The 19513-nt window shown below is 52.6% G+C and overlaps 1 protein-coding gene across 1 annotated transcript in view; it reads right to left on the bottom strand.

Annotated features, from left to right (window-relative positions):
* Positions 1–10047: 10047 nt before the first annotated feature.
* The window catches only part of SART1 (squamous cell carcinoma antigen recognized by T cells), a 22103-nt gene continuing 12637 nt past the window's right edge, over positions 10048–19513 (bottom strand). Inside the window, exons 13-20 of the mRNA XM_011965222.1 lie at positions 12625–12798; positions 12435–12545; positions 12099–12186; positions 11516–11606; positions 11270–11405; positions 10515–10604; positions 10290–10411; positions 10048–10184 (exon numbers count right to left, since the gene is read on the bottom strand). Of these exons, the coding sequence (XP_011820612.1) occupies positions 10166–10184; positions 10290–10411; positions 10515–10604; positions 11270–11405; positions 11516–11606; positions 12099–12186; positions 12435–12545; positions 12625–12798 (831 nt within the window). The 3' untranslated portion in view covers positions 10048–10165. The remainder of the gene's footprint in view (positions 10185–10289; positions 10412–10514; positions 10605–11269; positions 11406–11515; positions 11607–12098; positions 12187–12434; positions 12546–12624; positions 12799–19513) is intronic.

Genomic DNA, 19513 nt, shown 5'->3' with positions numbered 1-19513 from the left:
CTCAGCCTCCCGAGTAGCTGGGATTACAGGCATGTGCCACCACGCCTGGCTAATTTTGTATTTTTAGTAGAGATAGGGTTTCTCCATGTTAGTCACACTGGTCTTGAACTCCTGACGTCAGGTGATCTGCCTGCCTCGGCCTCCCAAAGTGCTGGGATTACAGGCGTGAGCCACCACTCCTGGCTGCCCTGGTTCTTTCAGTTAGAAAGCACCCAAATTGAGGTGCAGGAGGACTCACATGGCGGTATCGGTATCTGGACAAGGATGAGGTACCCCTGTAGTTATTGTCTGAGGATTGAGGGAGCCTGGGACCTGGTAGGTTGGCAGCAAGGAGGGGCTGGTGAGACCTAAGAACTGTGGCCTCTGAAGGGGTCCTCTCCCCAGCGCCCCTCAGCACATGTATTCAGCTCCCCTTCTAGTGACTGCTGAAGCTTTCAGGCCTTTGGGGGTTTTGCCTCACTGCATTCTTCTCTGAAGGCTCCAAGTGCCTTCTTTCATGTGGGTCCCCCAGCCACCTCATGTCTGCCATAATTTAGCTTTTGGGAATGGAGGTCTGTCTTACTGATCCTACTCATGATCTGTGGCCACACCCTTCCTTCCTCCTGCCCTCCCTTCCTTCCTTGCTTCGCGATCTTGGCTCACTGCAACCTCCAGCTCCTGGGTTCAAGAGATTCTCCTTCTCCAGCCTCCTGAGTAGCTGGGATTACAGGCACCCGCCACCACGCCTAGCTAATTTTTTGTATTTTTAGTAGAGATGGGGTTTCACCATGTTGGTCAGGCTGGTCTTGAACCCTTGACCTCAGGTGATCCACCCGCCTCAGCCTCCCAAAGTGCTGGGATTACAGGCATGAGCCACTGCACCCAGCCCACACATTCCTTTTGTGGGGGCGGGGCCGCAGAGAGACCTGTCCATCTTTCCTCCTGCTTCTTGCTTCTCCCTTTCATTTTGTCCAGGGTTGACAAATCAGCCGTTTCTGAGGACCCCTCCTCTCTGCCTCCTCCCCCAGGTGGAGTGTGCATCGGCACAGAAGGGCTGTGTTGCTTCTCTCACTCCCCTTGAACAGGTGCCTGGGGAGGGAAAGGTCTGGGACCCGAGGCAGAGCAGGTGGCATGCTGAGTCTGTTGGGCAGTGGTGAGGTGGGGAGAACACTGGCAAGGCTCGCTAAGGCCAGGAGGTACGGGGCTCAGGGACTCAGAGAATCAACATGCAATGACAGCATTGGTGTGTCTGGGGCTCAGCGAGAGGGAATTGGGACCCAGCCTGGCCTGAGTGGAGACCCTGAGTAGGGCCAACTCCGTCTTCCCAGTGTGTTTGGGCTTTGGAGACATGCCCAAGGCAGGACAGCACTGATTCTCACCATAGCCGTGAGGGCCAGGATGGCTGTCTCCTCCCTACACCACAGTGAAGACATTTAGACCAACAGAATATAGGAGTTTATCACCAAGAGACAGAAGGGAACAAACTTCAGAAACAATGAAAAGATTTGACTATCAGTATTTTATTAATATCACAAAATATGTTAAGAGCGCTTACCATCTTTCTATCTGATCTAGAGTAGTTTAAATAGCATTTGAATGGTGTATTATCTAAAGGTAAAGCCTTTAGATAATAAACTTTTTTTTTTTTTTTTTTGGTATGGAGTCTCACTCTGTCACCCAGGCTGAAGTGCAATGGCACAATCTCAGTTCACTGTAGCCTTCGCCTCCCAGACCCCAAGTGATTCTCCTGCCTCAGCCTCCTGAGTAACTGGGATTACAGGCACCTGCCACCATGCCCGGCTAATTTTTGTATTTTTAGTACAGACAGGGTTTCGCCGTGTTGGCCAGGCTGGTCTCGAACTGCTGACCTCAGGTGATCTGCCCACTTTTGCCTCCAAAAATGCTGGGATTAAAGGTGTGAGCCACCGTGCCGATCAATAAACTTTTGAAGTTTTAAAAACATCTAGGCTTGGTGCCTTTTTTGATGTGTCAAAAAATAACCACAGCAAAGATTTACATTGTTTTTAGCTTTGGAAAATGGATAGCTCTTTATTAGAAGGCACCGTAGTGGGAAGACAGCAAGTTACAGGCCTAGGAAATGAAGAACTTTAGAGAAGAGAGGAAGGAGAAGGCAAAACCAGTGAGCTAGTTCCTTATGCCATATGTGAGTCACCATAGGAAGAGTTTATGAACTTTCACTCATTCTCATGTTGGCCTTTTTTTTTTTTTTTCCCGAGACGGAGTCTTGCTCTGTCGCCCAGGCTGGAGTGCAGTGGCGCAATCTCAGCTCACTGTAAGCTCCGCCTCCCGGGTTCACAGCATTCTCCTGCTTCAGCCTCCCGAGCAGCTGGGACGACAGGCGCCCGCCACGTCACCTGAGTAATTTTTTGTAGTTTTAGTAGAGATGGAGTTTCACCGTGTTAACCAGGATGGTCTTGATCTGCTGACCTCATGATCTGCCCGCCTCGGCCTCCCAAAGTGCTAGGATTACAGGTATGAGCCACTGCGCCCAGCCATGCTGGCCATTTTTTATATTTATGTCATTATGTAAAATGGTGCTTGATGTTTTTTTTGAGACAGAGCCTCACTCAGTCGCCCAGGCTGGAGTACAATGGCACCATCTCAGCTCACTGCAACTTCTGCCTCCCAGGTTAAAGTGATTCTTATGCCTTAGCCTCCTTAGTAGCTGGGACTACAAGTGTATGCCACCAAGCCCGGCTAATTTTTGTATTTTTAGTACAGACGGGGTTTCACCATGTTGGCCAGCCTGGTCTCAAACTCCTGACCTCAAGTGATCTGCCCACCATGGCCTCCCAAAGTGGTGGTATTAGAGGCGTGAGCCACTGCACCCAGCCAATGCTTGTTATATCTTAACATGAACTCAACATCAATTTTTTTTCTTGAATACTGTTATGTATACAAGAAAGTGCACAAATAATACATTCTCACAAACTGAGCACTCCCTTATCCAGCACCCAGATCAAGAGACAAAACAGCCCCCCAAAGAAAGCCCTGTGAGGTTTTGCACTCTCTACTGCCCCAAACCCCTATTATTATTATCATCATCATCATCATTATTATTTTAAGAACTGGAGTCTCTTTCTGTTACCCAGACTGGAGTACAGTGGTGTGATCAGAGCTCACTGCAGCCTCAACCTCCTGGGCTCAGGCAATCCTCCCACCTCAGCCTCCTGAGTAGCTGGGACTATTGGCACACACCACCATGCCCGGTTAATTTTTAGAATTTTTTTGTAGAGACAGGGTCTTGCTTTGTTACCTAGACTGCCCTAGAACTCCTGGCTTCAAGCAATCCTCCCACCTCAGCCTCTGAAAGTGTCGGAATTACAGGCATGAGTGACTGCACCCGGCCTTCTATACTGCTTCTAACAGAATAAAATAATGTTGCCAGTTTTTGTATTAAATGGAAGCAGACAGGAGGTACAATTTCATATCTGTGAGGTTTATCCATGTTACTCATTCGGTTATATGAATGTCTACCCTTTGTTGATTGTTTTTTTTTAGAGACAGGGTCTCACTCTGTCACCCACCTGGAGTGCAGTGGCCATTCACAAGTGTGAAGATACCTCACTGTAGCCTCAAATTCCTAGGATCAAGCAATCCTTTGCCTCAGCCTCCTGGGTAGCTGGGACTACAGCTACAGGCATGAGCCACCACACCCAGCTAAATTTAAAAAATATTTTTAGAGGTGGTTGCCAGGCTGGTCTTGAACTCCTGGCCTCAAGGGATCCTTAGCCTCCCGAGTTGCTGGGATTACAGGCACAAAGAACCATGCCCGGCTATTTCTTCTTCTGTTAATGGACATCTGGGTTGTTTCCAGTTTGGGGCTGTTATAAATAGTGCTGTTAAGAACATTCTTGTTCATGTCTTTGGCTGAACATATGTATACTTTTCTGTTGCTAAGCCAACATGTTCTTGTTCTCTCTTTTTAAACAAAGTTCTATAATGGAAATTTTCAAACATACTCAAAAGTAGATAGAATGGAATAATGAACCCCATTGTACCTGTTATGTAGCTTCAGTTTTCTTTTGTTTGTATCTTTTGGGGATTTTTTTTTGAGACACAGTCGTGCTCTGTTGTCCAGCCTAGAGTGAGGTGGCATGATCCTAGAACACTGCAGTCTCCAACTCCTCCTGCCTCAACCTCATGAGTAGCTGGGACTGCAGGTGCATGTCACCATGCCTGGCTGATTTTTAAATTTTTTTGTAGAGATGGGGATCTCACAATGTTGCCTAGGCTGGTCTTGAACTTCTGGCCTCAAGCAATCCTCCTGCCTCAGCCTCCCAAAGTTCTGCGATTACATGCACGAGTCGCCATGCCCAGCCAATATCATCATCATTATTACTAACAATAAGACTATTAAATGTGTTTAAGAATTCATTATGTTAATTTAAAAAATTATTTTAATAGACATCCTACTAGGGATGTGAGGTCAAAATATTCTATAGACATCCTACTAGGGATGTGAGGTCAAAACATTCTATTGTAAAGTCTTTTGAAATAATTCTGGTTGGATGTGGTGGCTCACGGCCAGAACTGCAATAGGTGCAGTTGCCTGAACTGAATCCTTTTGCTAAAACAGACAGTTGGCTGGGTGTGGCTTATACTGCAATCCCAGCACTTTGGGAAGCTGAGGCAGGAGAATTGCTTGAGCCCAAGAATTAGACCAGCCTGGGCAACATAGCAAGACCCTATCTTTGCAAAAAAATTAGCCAGACATTGGCCAGGCATGGTGGCTCATGCCTGTAATCCCAGCACTTTGGGAGGCTGAGGCAGGCAGATGTCGAGGTCAGGAGATCGAGACCATCCTGGCTAACACAGTGAAACCCCGTCTCTACAAAAATACAAAAAAATTAGCCAGGTGTGGTGGCGGGCGCCTGTAGTCCCAGCTACTCGGGAGGCTGAGGCAGGAGAATGGTGTGAACCCGGGAGGCGGAGCTTGCAGTGAGCCAAGATGGCACCACTGCACTCCAGCCTGGGTGACAAAGCAAGACTCTGTCTCTAATAATAATAATAATAATAATAATAATAATAAACAAAAATTAGCCAGACATGACAGCATGTGGCTGTGGTCCCAGCTACTCAGGAGGCTGACGTGGGAGGATCACCTGAGCCAGGAGGTCAAGGCTGCAGCCAGCCATGATCGTACCACTGCACTCCACCCTGGGCGACACAGCGAGACCCTGTCTTAAAAAAAGTAAAAAGGACATTACTAGGCTGGTGACCTGCTAGTGGTGGCTGCAGATGGAGAGGCTTCCCTCAGCAATGATTTAGTGGGGTGGGATGGAGGTGGGGCTGGGCCCAGAGGAACTGACCCCCTTTGTACCATTGAGTGAAGCCAGTAAACCTGCCCCACCCCAGGCATACCCCCTTCTATGAGGTACTGCCCAGCCCGGCGAGCAAGCGTGCCCACTGCTTATCAAGGTGGAAGGCAGGACTCATCAGCTTGTAGTCAATGCAGTGCCTGCAACAAAGCTGCTCCAATCCAGAACGCAGCCCGGGGAGAAATATGTCTGAAGTCACCATAGCTGTCTCGTCTGCAAAGTGACTTCCCGGAGGGTTACCTGACCTCGGCCCTACTGCAAAGGAATCATCACTGTGGGGTCCAGAACCTCAGGTGGGTGTCAGGGCCATCCGTGGGCACTGCAGGAGTACTCTTCTGTGGACAGAGTTCACGTCACCCTTGCTGCAGGAAAGTGTCACCTACGGGTGCAGACATCCATGGAAGTGACGTATCTGCTGCCTACTTTGGTGCAAGGAAGCACGCAGGGCGACACAGAGGCCTCCACGCAGCCTGGTGTCTGTCATCTTGCCGGCTGTGCTGTTTGGGCCTGGCCCTCTTTTGGTTCTGCCTGAAGGTCAGCCACCCTGTCCAGAGCTTCTCCTGAGCCCCTCGAGGACTCACAGACTGTGCCTGGCCCCTTCAAGGGAGCAGGGAGCCAGCAGCTGCCATCCTTTCTGGGTAGAGGTGGGAAGGAGCCGGGCTGTGTTTGGGTCTGGGGTAGGCAGAGCCTCTGCTGGCCAGCCACTCCCTCAAGGCTGCTGTGTTTACAGAGAAGCAAACCAGGTGTTGTTCCTAACACTGGGTCCCACAAGAAGACAGTTCTAACCTCGTCCTTCCCATACACTCCCTGAGAGCCATTCCTGTCCCTTCCACATTCCAGAGCACGACGGGTGGGCACCCCTGGGCCTGCCTCGGCTCCCTCAGGCTCTTCTCCCTACCTTCCACGTCCTGGTGTGGGGGTGGTGACAGCCGTAGCTCTGCAGACCACAGGATCTGGCCTATATGTGACCATTTAACAGAGTACATGTCCCTAGGCCTGTATTTCCCTTAATTCCTCCCTCAAGCCCCCTAGCTCCCAACTGTAGCATTTAACTGGGCTGGGGCTGGGTAGGGTTGCTCTGTCCTTGGGGTGGCCAGGGACTCATCCAGTGCTTATAAATAAGGCCACAACTCAAAGAAAAAAAAATAGACATTAGGACAGTTGGGGTCTAAAATGAGATGGAAGTGATGCATCAGTGTACTTTTCCCAATGTCCTGGGTGGCGTTATGTGGGAGAACGCCCTTGTTTGCACGAAACACACACTTAGTTGGGGCAGTACAGAATCCCCTTGTCCAGTGATTGTCAAATGCCTCAAGGGGAACACTTTGTATTGCTTGCAACTTTTTCTGTGGGTTCTAAACAGTATCACAGTTTTGGAAACTCTTTTTAGCAATCTCTGCATTGTCAGGGTCCTCAGCCCCACCCTGCTCTCCATTGTCCACGTGGCTGCTGGTGGATCTCTCTGGGAACTCCAGCCAATTAGTCCTGCTCCTCCGGGACTCTTACTGCGAAATCCCCACTTTCCTGGGACCAGCCTGTCCCTCCCACCCATGGCACTGGAGCCCAGAGACCCCACACCAGCAGAGCCAGGTCCTCACCCTGGTTGTCACCTTCAGCCACTGCCCAATGTACACCTGGGCTGAGCCCTTCTTGAGGAAGCCAAGGGACAATGACAGGACCAGCTGGGGAAGGCAGGGCAGGAAATTAAAGCCCCGGGGCAATCGTGGGTTTGGCACTGAGGGGCGCCAGGGACCACACTGTAGGATGAATGGGGGCAAATCTGCCTACCAGGCCGTGCTCCTAAGGCCTGCGTCCACTGCACAGAAGGGCACCTTTTCCCAGGTCCACAGGGAGCCCGTGCTGGCAGGGCCTGCCTGGGCCCTCCAGAGCATCTCTGAATTGTGGAGGAAGAGGCAGGGCCCTGCCTGGGGCTGGGTGAGGCAGATTTGGGGTCACAGGCTGAGGCTTGGAGGAGCCTGGAGGACCCGGGTAGGATGTGGGCACAGGAAGGGGCAGGCCCGAAGAGCAAGAGGAGGACCCTGTCCTGGCCTTGCTCAAAACCAAGGCCACACAGCACTGGACCACTGGCCTGTGGGCTGGGGTCAACATCACCAACCCGGAAGGCCCATCCGGAGGAGAGATGGGCCCTGGGAGGGCAGGAACTGGGCCTCCTCCCATCCTTCACACCTGGCTATGCCCTTGCGCAGTGGCTGCTTGCTCTTGGGACCAAGCCCCACAGGCCCAGGTAGCCTGTCCGGCTTTGCTCTGCGTTCTTAGACAGTGCTTGCCAATGCTAAGCACATTTTTGTTGAAGTTGTGGAAGGATCGGTCCTCAACTATACAGTAGGGTGGCCCTAGAAGTCTGAGATCACGCCCCCCTCCCCCCGCCATTTTGTAGGTGAGACAGAGACTTGATGACCTGCCCCAGGTCATCCTTCCCAGTGAAGGGAAACGCAGAGGACAAACATAAGCACCCTCTCCTCCCTGAGTGCCACCTGCCTGGCTCCTGAGGTCCTAGCTGAGGGCTCACTGACCCTCAGGGCAGCCTTTGAGCCACCACTGCCCCTCAGGTACTTGAGGGCAGGGGAAGCACTGTTGGTGTCTGGCTACTGAGCAGCAGAGCTGGGAAGCCTCCTTGGGTTCTGTCTCCCGGGGTGCTCAGGCCTCCAGGGATTTGGTAGTTCCCAGCCACTCCCAGCCCTGGGCACACGGGCAGGACACAGCTGGGGAGCGGAGTAGAGTATGCCAGGGCAGAGAAGGGAAGTCTCTGGGCTGGGACCAAGAGCCAGAGATGCAGAGAGGAAGCAAGATGGCGCGAATGAGGAGGCCCCTGATTCACCACGTACTCTGCCCCGTTACTAGCGCCAGAAAGTGAGTCAGCCTCAGAGCTGACGCCAGCCTGTTCTACCCCGGCTCCACCTGGGCCCTAGTCCAGGCTGCGGTCATTTTCAGCTGTGACAGCAGCTTTGACAGCCTCCTAAAGGACCATTTCCTGCAGATGTCAAGGTGTGACTTGAACACTAGGCCGGGGCCTGGGGTCCATGCCAGGGACAACTGACTGCCCGGTCCCAACCCTGAAAGCACCTCCTAGGCTTCCTTTATTTTTTTTTGAAACAAGGTCTTACTCTGTTGCCCAGGCTGGAGTACAGTGGCACCATCTCGGCTCACTGTTACCTCGACATTCTGGGCTCCAGCGATTCTACTGAGTAGGTGGGATTACAGGCACCCGCCATCACACCATGTTTTTTTTTTTTTTTTTTTTTTTTTTTTTATTTTTAGTCAAGATGGGGTTTTGCCATGTTGGCCAGGCTAGTCTCGAACTCCTGGCCTCAAGTGATTCACCCGCCTCAGCCTCCCAGAGGGCTGGGATTATAGGCGTGTGCCACTGTTCCCAGCTTCCTCCTAGGCTTTTGAAACTGCCCCAAGTCCTAGTCCCAGCCTAGACACCCCAGGACACCCTTCCTGAAGAAGCCCACGAAGCAGCCAAGATGAAAACAGAATCAAGAGTCAGACGTCAAACTACAGAGAATACAGAGCTCAAGGAAGGGCACCCAAAGACTCGGCCCTGCAGCTCCAGCCACACAAAAGCAATAGCGCCAGTGCCAACCGTGCATCTTCAGGCTACTGGGTTTTGCACCTTGTCTACAGTTTTCTCACCCCCAGATTATTTTAAATTTTTTTTTTTTATTTTTTTTTGAGACAGGGTCTGAGTGTCACCCAGGCTGGAGTGCAGTGGCTCAATCAGGGCCCACTGCAGCCTGTCTCCCGGGTTCAAGCGATCCTCCCACCTCAGCATCCCAAGTAGCTGGGACTACAGGCGCTCACCACCACGCCTGGCTAATCTTTGTATTTTTGGTAGAGATGGGGTTTTGCCACGTTACTCAGGTTGGTCTCAAATTCCTGGGCTCAAACGATCCTCCTGCCTCAGCCTCCTAAAGTGCTGTGATTACAAGCGTGAGCCACCGTGCCCAGTTGATTATTTTTTAAAGTTCACAGTTTTCGTCAATTTATTTTTTGGTTTCATTTTTAAAATCTTAAAACGTGGGAGCCACCTGGGAAGTATGTGAGTGTACGTGGGGCCGGGCACCAGTGTCCTGGGCACCCAAGGTGGCCGTTTGTCTTTCTATGGATTTGAGGCTCACATGTCCCCCAGCAGCTCGGTCAAGCTCTATCACAGAGTTCAGGCCAAGGATCCCATCGTTCTGGGTCACTGCACGTGGGCAAGTCTCCCAGGAGACACTGGGCTCAGCCCTCCCCATACCGCGTGCACAAAACACTCCCAGCCCTCCCCATACCGCGTGCACAAAACACTCCCAGCCCTCCCCATACCACGTGCACAAAACACTCCCAGCCCAACCTTGGGAATTTCACTCCTCTAGACACAGACCAGAGTGGCACAGGACAGCCAAGACAGAAGGTGGCACCTGTGCCCTGCCCAAAACCCAATCCCTAGCCCACCAGGCTGGGCAGTCCTGGGCTGCCCTGGGCTCTCTGACAGGGAGAGATTACAGGACAGTGACCTGTGCAGCCCCCGAGGCCAGGAGAGAGCAGGGTGACGAGTTTCTAAAACCGCCTTCCACTTTCTATCAGAGAGCCGGCCCTGCAGAGATGTGACCAACAGCCAGGGGAGAAGGAAGGAGCCTCAGAGGACCCTTCTTGCTCTCTCTTCCGTCGTTTAGTTGTGTCATCTGATGGCCGGGTCTCACCTAGCAGGAGCCAGACTCTGTGCCACACCCAACCAAGGATCTAACCCTGGAATCTGTACCACAACCAGGGAGGAAAAAATAAGGAGGGAGCTTTATTTAATATGAAGGTTGCGGCGGGGCCGGGGAGGGAGGGCGCTGTCACTTGGTGATGGTGTTCCTGCAGAGAAGAACAGGGCGTGAGGCTGCAGAGGCGGGCACAGGCCACGCCACCTCTCCCCTCCCCACCCCACACACCCAACCCCACCAGCCTCGAGTCACTCACGCATTCATGCTCTTGCCGCTGCCGCTGAGCACGATGTAGGGGGTCTTCTGAGCCTTCTGCTTCTCCTGGAGCAGGGCCACAGTGCCCAGGGGCGTGTCACTGGAGCTCATCTTCTTCAGGAGCTGCGGGGTCAGGGCCACTCAACAAGGGCTGCAGCAGGCCCCACACACCAGCCATCCCTGTCCCGGCAGGCGCAAGGCCCCCCACGTCCCCAAGAGCACCCACCGCCTCCTCATCCAGCTTCTTCATCCGCCGCTCTGTTTTCATCTTGCCTGAGCCCTTGCCATGGAAGCGGTGGGACAGCTGCCGGAAAGCCTGGGGACACAGGGCGTGAGGGGAGCTGCAGAGCCCTGGCTGGGGCCGGAGCCACCTGTGCCCACAAGGTGTGTAGTAACAGGGCGGGTGTTGATTCACCCCAATGCCAGGCCTGGGGTGGTGGGAAGGGGATAGGAAAAGGGCACAGACCCTGGCACTCTGCAGGGCCCCAGCAGAGGCTGGGAGACCAGCTTGGCTAGCAGATGTGCTGCCATGGTGGCAGAGTACAGGGAACCTGGAGACCTGCCACGCAGGGGCGGGGCCTGGATGCTGGGGCTGGAGGGAGACAAACCCCAGAGAGCATGGGGGCAGCTGAGTGGTGGGGCAGGAGGGTCAGGCAGCCTACAAGAGTGATGGAAGGGTCTGGATGCTGGAATGGCCCTGCGGGCCAGGAAAGCTGTTGAAGGGTTCACACGGGTGAGGACAGGAGGGCAGAGGTCCCGAGTGCCTGTTAGACCCTCCTGCCTGGCCTGCGAAAGGACTGCTGTGCCCACTAGAGACAAACTGAGGCTGAGCCCTTCTTGGCCCTGAGGGCCCCCTCCCTATCCGTGGCACTTCACCCCCGGCCAGAGGCTGATGGAGCCAGGACCCTGGGGCATTGCACGGCCCTGGGCTTGGCCTCCCTGTGGCAGGCTGGGCCTCCGCCTGCAAAAGGCCCTGCTCACCTCCTTGGGTGTGAGTTTCCGGCCCGTCTCATCCACGTATTCGATCTTAACGTCAGGTTTGTAGCCGTCCTTCTCCTTGAAGTCCTGTGTGAAGCCTCGGTACTCCTCCCGCCGGCTGTACTTGTCATCGATGGCCCTGGCCCGAGACAGAGCGGGCCTTAGTGTGAGGAGCTGCTGCCTGCTGTGTTCCTGCAGCTCCGAGCTGGCACAGGCCCATCAGCCCTGCACACACCCCGCCACACTCACATCTTATCCTCGATGCAGTACACGGCTGAAGGCAGCGACTTGTTGGGGGCCTTCACCCGGGCCACCTTCTGCACTGTGGTCTCCAGCAGCCCTAGGGACGGAGGGGTTGTGAGACTCCCAACCCCTTGAGGGCCGAAGCTCCAGGGCTGCCTGAGAACGTAGAGCAGGCCCTGCGGGGGCACCTCCCTTTCCTTGTCTCTGGAAAGCCATCAGGCCTGTTCTACAGGCAAAAAGCAAAGATGCCAGAAACGCGCCCCATGCCAAGGGCCACTGGCCAGGGAAATGCAGAGCTGGGGTCCTAACACCAGGGCTCTCTGTGCCACAGCTGGACCAGTTTCAACTCCGCTCTCCTTCCTGGAGCAGGTGTGGAGCCTCAAAGGCAGAGCAGACGGACAGACGCCGGGGTGGAGGGGAAGGAGTAGCTCTGGGCCAGGGAGTTGGCTCCAGCATTGGGACTGAAAGGGGCAGCAGAGGGGACGGGAGGGGACCCTGCCTGCACCTGCCGCACCGCAGGCCCTCACCAGCCCTTTTCCTGCTGCAGCACCCAGGCCCACCCAAGTTCGGGCTGCCCTGAGCTCCCTACCTTTGTTCTGACACAGGAGCAGGGCAGCCGCCAGCCCCCTATTCACGATCGGTTCCTCGTCCAGGATGGTGGTGGAGGAGGCCGAGAACTAGGGGACACGTGACAGAAGTGGTTAGCAGGCCATACCGGCTCTTCTCAGCCCCACCCACTGGTCACCACCCACCAGGCACCAGGCCTCCACAACATTTAATTTCCTCATGTACTCCTCAGATCGCCCTGAGAGGTCTACAGAGCCCACTCTGGATGAGGAGGCTGAGGCTCTGGACACTGAGCCCAGTGCTCATCTCTAGTTTGAGCGCCACCCCCATGCCCACCCGCCAGCGGCGCAGCCCTCACATCCTGCTGCTGCTTCTCCTCGTCCAGGTTCACTGTGCTCCAGCCGATGTTCTCCTCCCCGTCAGATTCGGAGCCGCCGTTGGCCGATCGCTCCTCATCCCGTTCAAAGTCCTGGGGCGCAAAAGGCCAGGGTTGGTGCAGGCGCCCAGCCAGCCCAGGGAAGCGCAGGGTGGGGCCGCCCCAGACGCACCATGAGCTCCTCCTGTTCCTCGCGGTTGCCAGCCAGCCCGTAGGTGGGGATCTCCCCCAAGGTGCGGCAGAACTCGGACGTGGCGTTGAACACGATGGCCCCCTTCCGCTCAGGATCCTCATCCTCCTCCCAGCCCCGCTGGCGAGACTCCAGCTTCTTCACAATCTCCACCACCTGGGGGAGGGAGCAGCTGTGGGCAAACCCAGCAGTTTCTGGGGTGATGCCATTGAGACCCAAGAACCCAAGGGTCCTCCCTGGCAGCAGCAAGACAGGCCACGCCCACAGCCCATGCAGGCCCAGCTGCTCTCTGCCTCCTGACTCCACTCTGCACCTCTTTCACTGGGGTCACTGTTCTGCTCCAAACCCGTCAATGGGTTTGGATGCCCTTTAAATGAACACCCAACATCCTACAGGGCCTTCCTGACCAGGCCTGTGCCGATCCCCCTCCAAAGCCTCAGCCTCAAGCTCCTTCCTCCAGGGTCCCTCCTGCCACTCGCCCCTCCCCCAACAAACTCGTTTCAGGACTCTCTAGACAGCACTTCTAGAACCCGCAGGGCGGTGAGGTGGCCCACTCTTTTGACTTCCCACAGTCTAGCTTCTCGCTTCCTGCTTCACCAAGAAAGCAGGTTCCGTGACATGGGAAGAGAACTCGCTCGTGCTGCCAGCACTGAATCCAGCGACCCCCACACAGGCACCAGCACCCTCTGCTTTCCCTCCTGTCGCAGATGCCCAGCCACACGCAACGATTACCCACTATCTCCCCTCTTAAAAAAACTCCTTCCTCAACCCTGCAGCCCCAACAGCAAACTCCTCACTCCTTAGTGAAGGTTCGAGTCACTATGTCCACTTCTGCATCCCTCTTCCATTTTATATGACATTCATTTTTTAAAAAAATCTTCTGAGGCGGGTGGATTGCTTGAGTTTGGGAGATCGAGACCAGCCTGGGCAACATGCCCAAATCCCATCTCTACAAAAAATATAAAAATCAGCCATTGTGGTTGCACACGCCTATAGTCTCAGCTACTGGAGGCTGAAGTGGGAGGATTGCTTGAGCTTGGGAGATCAAGGCTGCCAAGATCACACCACTGCACTCAAGAGTGGGCAACAGAGTGAAACCCTGTCTCAAAAAAAAAAAAAAAAAATCTCCCAGGGGCTGGGTGTGGTCGCTCACATCTGTAATCCTAGCACTTTGGGAGGCCAAGGCTAGAGCATCACTTGAGCCCAAGAGTTCGAGACCAGCCTGGGCAATAAGGTGAAACACAGTCTCTACAAAAAATACAAAGATCAACCAGGCATTGTGGTGTATGCCTGTAGTCTCAGCTACTTGGGAGGCTGGGGTGGGTGGATCGCTTGAGCCTGGAGGTCAAAGCTAGGGTGAGCCGTGATGTTGCCACTGCACTCAAGCCTGGGCTGAGCAATACCCTGTCTCAAAAAAAAAAAAAAAATCTTCCAGGACATCCAGGAACATTTATTTTTTTTAATGAATTTCATTGTAAACATAAAAGGGGGTATATCTAATGCATCATATGCTATTTATTTATTGAGATCATCTCACTCTGTCACCCATGCTGGAGTGCAATGGCATGATCTCTGCTCACTGTGATCTCCACCTCCCAGGTTCAAGTGATTCTCCTGCCTCAGCCTCCTCAGTAGCTAGGACTACAGGTACATGCCTCCACGACCAGCTGATTTTTGTATTTTTAGTAGACACAGGGTTTCACCATGTTGCCCAGGCTGGTCCCAAAACCAACTTCCAGTGATCCACCCACCTTGGCCTCCCAAAGTGCTGGGATTACAGATATGAACCACCACACCCAGCTGCTATGCTTTTTTTTTTTTTTGAGACAGAGTCTCGCTGTTGGCCAGGCTGGAGTGAAGTGGCACCATCTTGACTCACTGCGACCTCTGCCTCTCGGGTTCAAGTGATTCTCCTGCCTCAGCCTCCTGAGTAACTGGGATTACAGGCATGTGCCACCATGCCCAGCTAATTTTTTTTGTATTTTTAGTAGAGACGGGGTTTCACCATGTTGGCCAGGATGGTCTCGATCTCCCGATCTCATGATCCACCTGCCTCGGCCTCCCAAAGTGCTGGGATTACAGGCGTGAGCCACCGCGCCCGGTCGCTGATGTGCTTTTTAAAACAGTAACTAAACACACACCCATGTCCCTCTGCCTTGGGCTGGGGCAGCATCACTAACGCCCTGCTCAGACCTGAGCGTCCCCTCCCCATCTGTGGTCATGACTCATCAGCTTGTCTTCATGGCTTTGGCACATAAGGACCTGCCCCTGAACAGTTGTTTTGTTGTGTGTTAAGTATTCTACAACCTGAGCCACACTGTACGACTCTTCTATAATTTGTTTTGTAAAAAAATCTGTGCCTCCGAGAGTAACCCTGATGCACATGGCTGTAGCTCATCAGTTTCCACTACGGAGTCACAGCCCGTGAGCCGGATGCTCCTCGATGTCCAGCCCACTACGGACGGACATTTTCTGTCACAAGTACTGCAGCTGCAGGCCCACTGACACTGTCTCCTGGTGCAGGTGGGCACACTCAGGAGAGGCGTGGGGTGAGCCCGGGGCACACACACGTTCCCTCTCGTCTGATTAGACTCCTGCCCATGGCTGTGAGCAGCGTGGCTGAGGATTCTGGCCGCTCCACGTCTTTACTCATACTCGCTACTGTTTCAGGCTTGGACCTTTCTGCAGAATTGTTTGGGGGTGGCAGGTGCCTCACTGTTTTAGCTCGGCTTGCCGTGATCCCTCCTGAAGCTGGTTCACCGGGTATTTTTCTGGTCAGTGAGGCTTTCTCTTCTGTAAACTGCCTGTCTTACCTACATCTTTCGCCTATTTTCTGTGTTGTTGATTTGTTTTGTCTGTTGGTATACTCTTGACACCAACCCATTCTTGGTTGTATATATGGGCAAATATCTTTTTTTGGTCTGTGTTTTTATATTCTTCATATGTTTTGTAAAAAAAAAAAAAAAAACTTATGTTCCAATTTCCTTTTTTTTTTTGAGACGGAGTCTCGCTCTGTCGCCCAGGCTGGAGTGCAGTGGCACGATCTCGGCTTACTGCAAGCTCCGCCTCCTGGGTTCACACTACTCTCCTGCCTCAGCCTCCCGAATAGCTGGGACTACAGGCACCCACCACCACGCCCAGCTATTTGTTTTTGTGTGTGTGTGTTTTTTTTTTTAGACAGAGTTTCAATCTTGTCACCCAGACTGGAGTGCAATGGCACCACCTCAGCTCACTGCAACCTCTGCCTCCCAGGTTCAAGTGATTCTCCTGCCTCAGCCTCCCGAATAGCTGGGACTACAGGCACCCACCACCACGCCCAGCTATTTGTTTTTGTGTGTGTGTGTTTTTTTTTTTAGACAGAGTTTCAATCTTGTCACCCAGACTGGAGTGCAATGGCACCACCTCAGCTCACTGCAACCTCTGCCTCCCAGGTTCAAGTGATTCTCCTGCCTCAGCCTCCCGAAGTAGCTGGGATTACAGGCGCCACCACCACGCCCAGCTAATTTTTTTGTACTTTTAGTTGAGATGGGGTTTCACCATGTTGGCCAGGTTGGTCTTGAACTCCTGACCTCAGGTGATCCAACCACCCGCCTCGGCCTCCCAAAGTGCTAAGATTACAGGAGTGAGCCACCACACCTGGCCTTTTTTGTATTTTTTTTAGTAGAGATGGGGTTTTACCATGTTAGCCAGGATGGTCTCGATCTGCTGACCTCGTGATCTGCCCGCCTCCGCCTCCCAAAAAGTGTTGGGATTACAGGCCACCGTGCCCGGCCACACATTCTCAATTTCTATGTAGTTATATGTTCACTTTTTTCTTCATGGTTTCTTGAAGAAACCCACCCATGGAACCTGTTTCTTTTTTTTTTTGTTTTGAGACAGGATCTTGTTCTATCACCCAGGCTGGAGTGCAGTGGCCCAGTCATAGCTGACTGTAACCTCGAAGTCCTAGACTCAAGCAATTCTCCTGCCACAGCCTCCGGCATCGCTGAGGCTTCAGACACATGCCACCATGCCCAGCTAATTAAAAACACATTTTTAGAGATGGGTTTGGCGGGGGGGAGGGGGGCCTTGCTATGTTGCCCAGGCTGGTCTCGAACTCCTGGCCTCAAGCAATTCTCCTGCCTTGGCTTTGCTAACAACTTAAACAAATCTTTTCTACCAAAAAGTTAGAAATGTAATTTCCTTAGTTTGATTCCGAAATGTTATGTTTTTACTTTGAAGTTCTTAATCTATCTGCAAGGTGAGGTACAAACCCAATTTCACTTTTTCCCCAAATAGATAGATAACTGACTGTCCCAAACCCACTCACTGCACTGATTAAGCATCTCTTTCCACTGGGACACGGTTCTGTCTCGGGGCCCCTCTGTCTGGTCTCTGTCCTATTAATCTATCCTTATGCAATCCCACACTGCCACAATGCCCCTACTTTATCCAATTTCAGAATCAGTTTGCCAGCTTCGAAAACAGTCCCTACTGGGATTTTTACTGGAATTGCATTTAACCTAGAAACGAACTACATGATATGGACATCCTGACAATATGCTGTCCTATCTAGGAACTATGTACCCCCTAAATTCATATGGGGAAGCCCTAACCCCCAATGACTGTATGTGGACAGAGTACCTTTAGGGAGGTGGAGATTGCAGTGAGCTGATAGGAGCCACTGCGCCCCAACCTGGGTGACAAAGTGGGACGCTGTCACAAAACAAAACAATCAAGGATTCTGTCTGTCTTCTCCATCCTTTCTTTCTAGCTCATTGACTGTATTAACCTCAATCTAGTAATTCTTCAACCACATCACGACTCCAGGCCCTGTCCTCACACCCATCACTCTCTGTTATGTCCCTCAGTACCCAGTTTAGACTCGGGGGAAATCAACAGAACCTCTCCTTTGTGAAACGCTTAACTGCCTTGTCCCTCCTCCCTAGAAAACCCAATCCTCAATCCCACCATCTACCGCTTCAGGGCATTAATCCCACCATCCCCCTCCTCAGCTCATTAATCCCACCATCCTCCTCCTCAGCTCATTAATCCCACCATCCTCCTCCTCAACTCATTAATCCCACCATCCCCCTCCTCAACTCATTAATCCCACCATCCTCCTCCTCAGCTCATTAATCCCACCATCCTCCTCCTCAGCTCATTAATCCCACCATCCCCCTCCTCAGCCCATTAATCCCACCATCCACGCTGCCTGGCAGGCCTGCTCTTCTCCAGTGGTATGTCTGCCCACCACTCTCCAGAACAGCATCTCCCATCTCTTTGCACCGCCACCCCTGCCACATCGTCACTCGAAAACACCGGAACAATCGGACATGGGCTGCCTTGACTTCCCCTAACCAAGGTCACCACAGCTGCTGTGCCCTCCCCACCTTCCCTCCCGAAATACATGATGACACGAGCTGGCTTCACTCAAGCCCACCCTCCATTTGTACTCTAGGCTCCACCACTGCCTGCCAAAATCTTTTTCCTCTTCCGTCATAAATTTGTCTCCCCCACATACTCTAGAATCTCCATTAGTCAGAAGAAGGCTCCTTTGCGGGTGTGAAACTTGACTGGATGCTGCTTACAACAAAAAATTAAAAAGACATTTTGGGGGATAACTGGAAAGTCTGGGCATGCGAGCTGCTGTTTTACAGCATTTATGGGCTTGTTAGGGCAGTGTGCTTATGCGGGAGAAGGCCCTGATTTCGCGAGATGCCTGCTGAAGTAGTTAAGGATGCAGTGTCATGATATCTGCAACTTGCAGTGGTCAGCAAAAAAAAGAAGAGAAAGAAAAGAACTGTAACAATATTTATAATTACTGACTCTAGAAGACAAAGGTGTTCACTGTGATAGGCTTTCCACTTTTCTGCCTGCACAGTGTGTGGGGTGTGGCTCATATGTTTAAAAAACCTTCTAGGTGGCCAGGCGCAGTGGCTCATGCCTGTAATCCCAGCACTTTGGGAAGCTGAGGCAGGTGTATCATGAGGTCAGGAGTTTGAGACCAGCCTGACCAACATGGTGAAACCCCGTTCCTTCTAAAAATACAAAAATCAGCTAGGTGTAGCGGTGTGCACCTGTAGTTCCAGCTACTCAGGAGGCTGAGACAGGAGAATTGCTTGAGCCCGGGAGGTGGAGGTTGCAGTGAGCCGAGATCATGCCACTGCACTCCAGCCTGGCAACAGAGCAAGACTCTGTCTCAAAAAACAACAACAAGAAAAACTTTCTAGGCTAGACCGGGCCTGGTGGCTCAAGCCTGTAACCCCAGTACTTTGGGAGGTGGAGGCGAGAGGATTGTTTGAGCTCAGGAATTTAAGACCAGCTTGAGCAACACACTGAGACCCTCTACAAAAATTTTACAAATTTGCCAGGTGTGGTGGCACATGTCTGTGCTCTCAGCTACTTGAGAGGCTGAGGCAGGAGGATCCCTTGAGCCCGGGAGTTCAAGGCTGCAGTGAACTATGATCACACCACTGCACTCCAGCCTGGGCAACAGAACGAGACTTTGTTTCTTAAAACAACAACAGAAACAATTTCCTAGGTGAGTCTAATGTTCAGGCAGGCTAAGATCCATGGGACTAATAACCCTTATGTTCATTTCAGTCATAAAACAGCCTTGTCAGCCTATCACCCCATTTATCTGTTCGTTTTTAGAGCCAGGCCATGCAAACTATGTCCCACCACCTGTTCTTAGAAATAAAGTGTTACTGGAACCCAGTCATGCCCACTCACTCAGAGACTGTCTTGGCTGTTTTCCCTACAACAGCAGAGCACCCAAGGTGCCGGACAGAGACCATATGCCCTTAAACCTCAAATATGTCCTCTCCAGTCCTTTAAACCTCAAATACGTCCTCTCCAGCCCTTTAAACCTCAAATACGTCCTCTCCAG

This window comes from Mandrillus leucophaeus, unplaced genomic scaffold (genome assembly GCF_000951045.1).
Source record: "Mandrillus leucophaeus isolate KB7577 unplaced genomic scaffold, Mleu.le_1.0 Scaffold718, whole genome shotgun sequence".
NCBI classification, from domain to species: domain Eukaryota; kingdom Metazoa; phylum Chordata; class Mammalia; order Primates; family Cercopithecidae; genus Mandrillus; species Mandrillus leucophaeus.
Note: the sequence above shows the minus strand (reverse complement) of the source record. Positions and strands in the feature narration are given on the sequence as shown.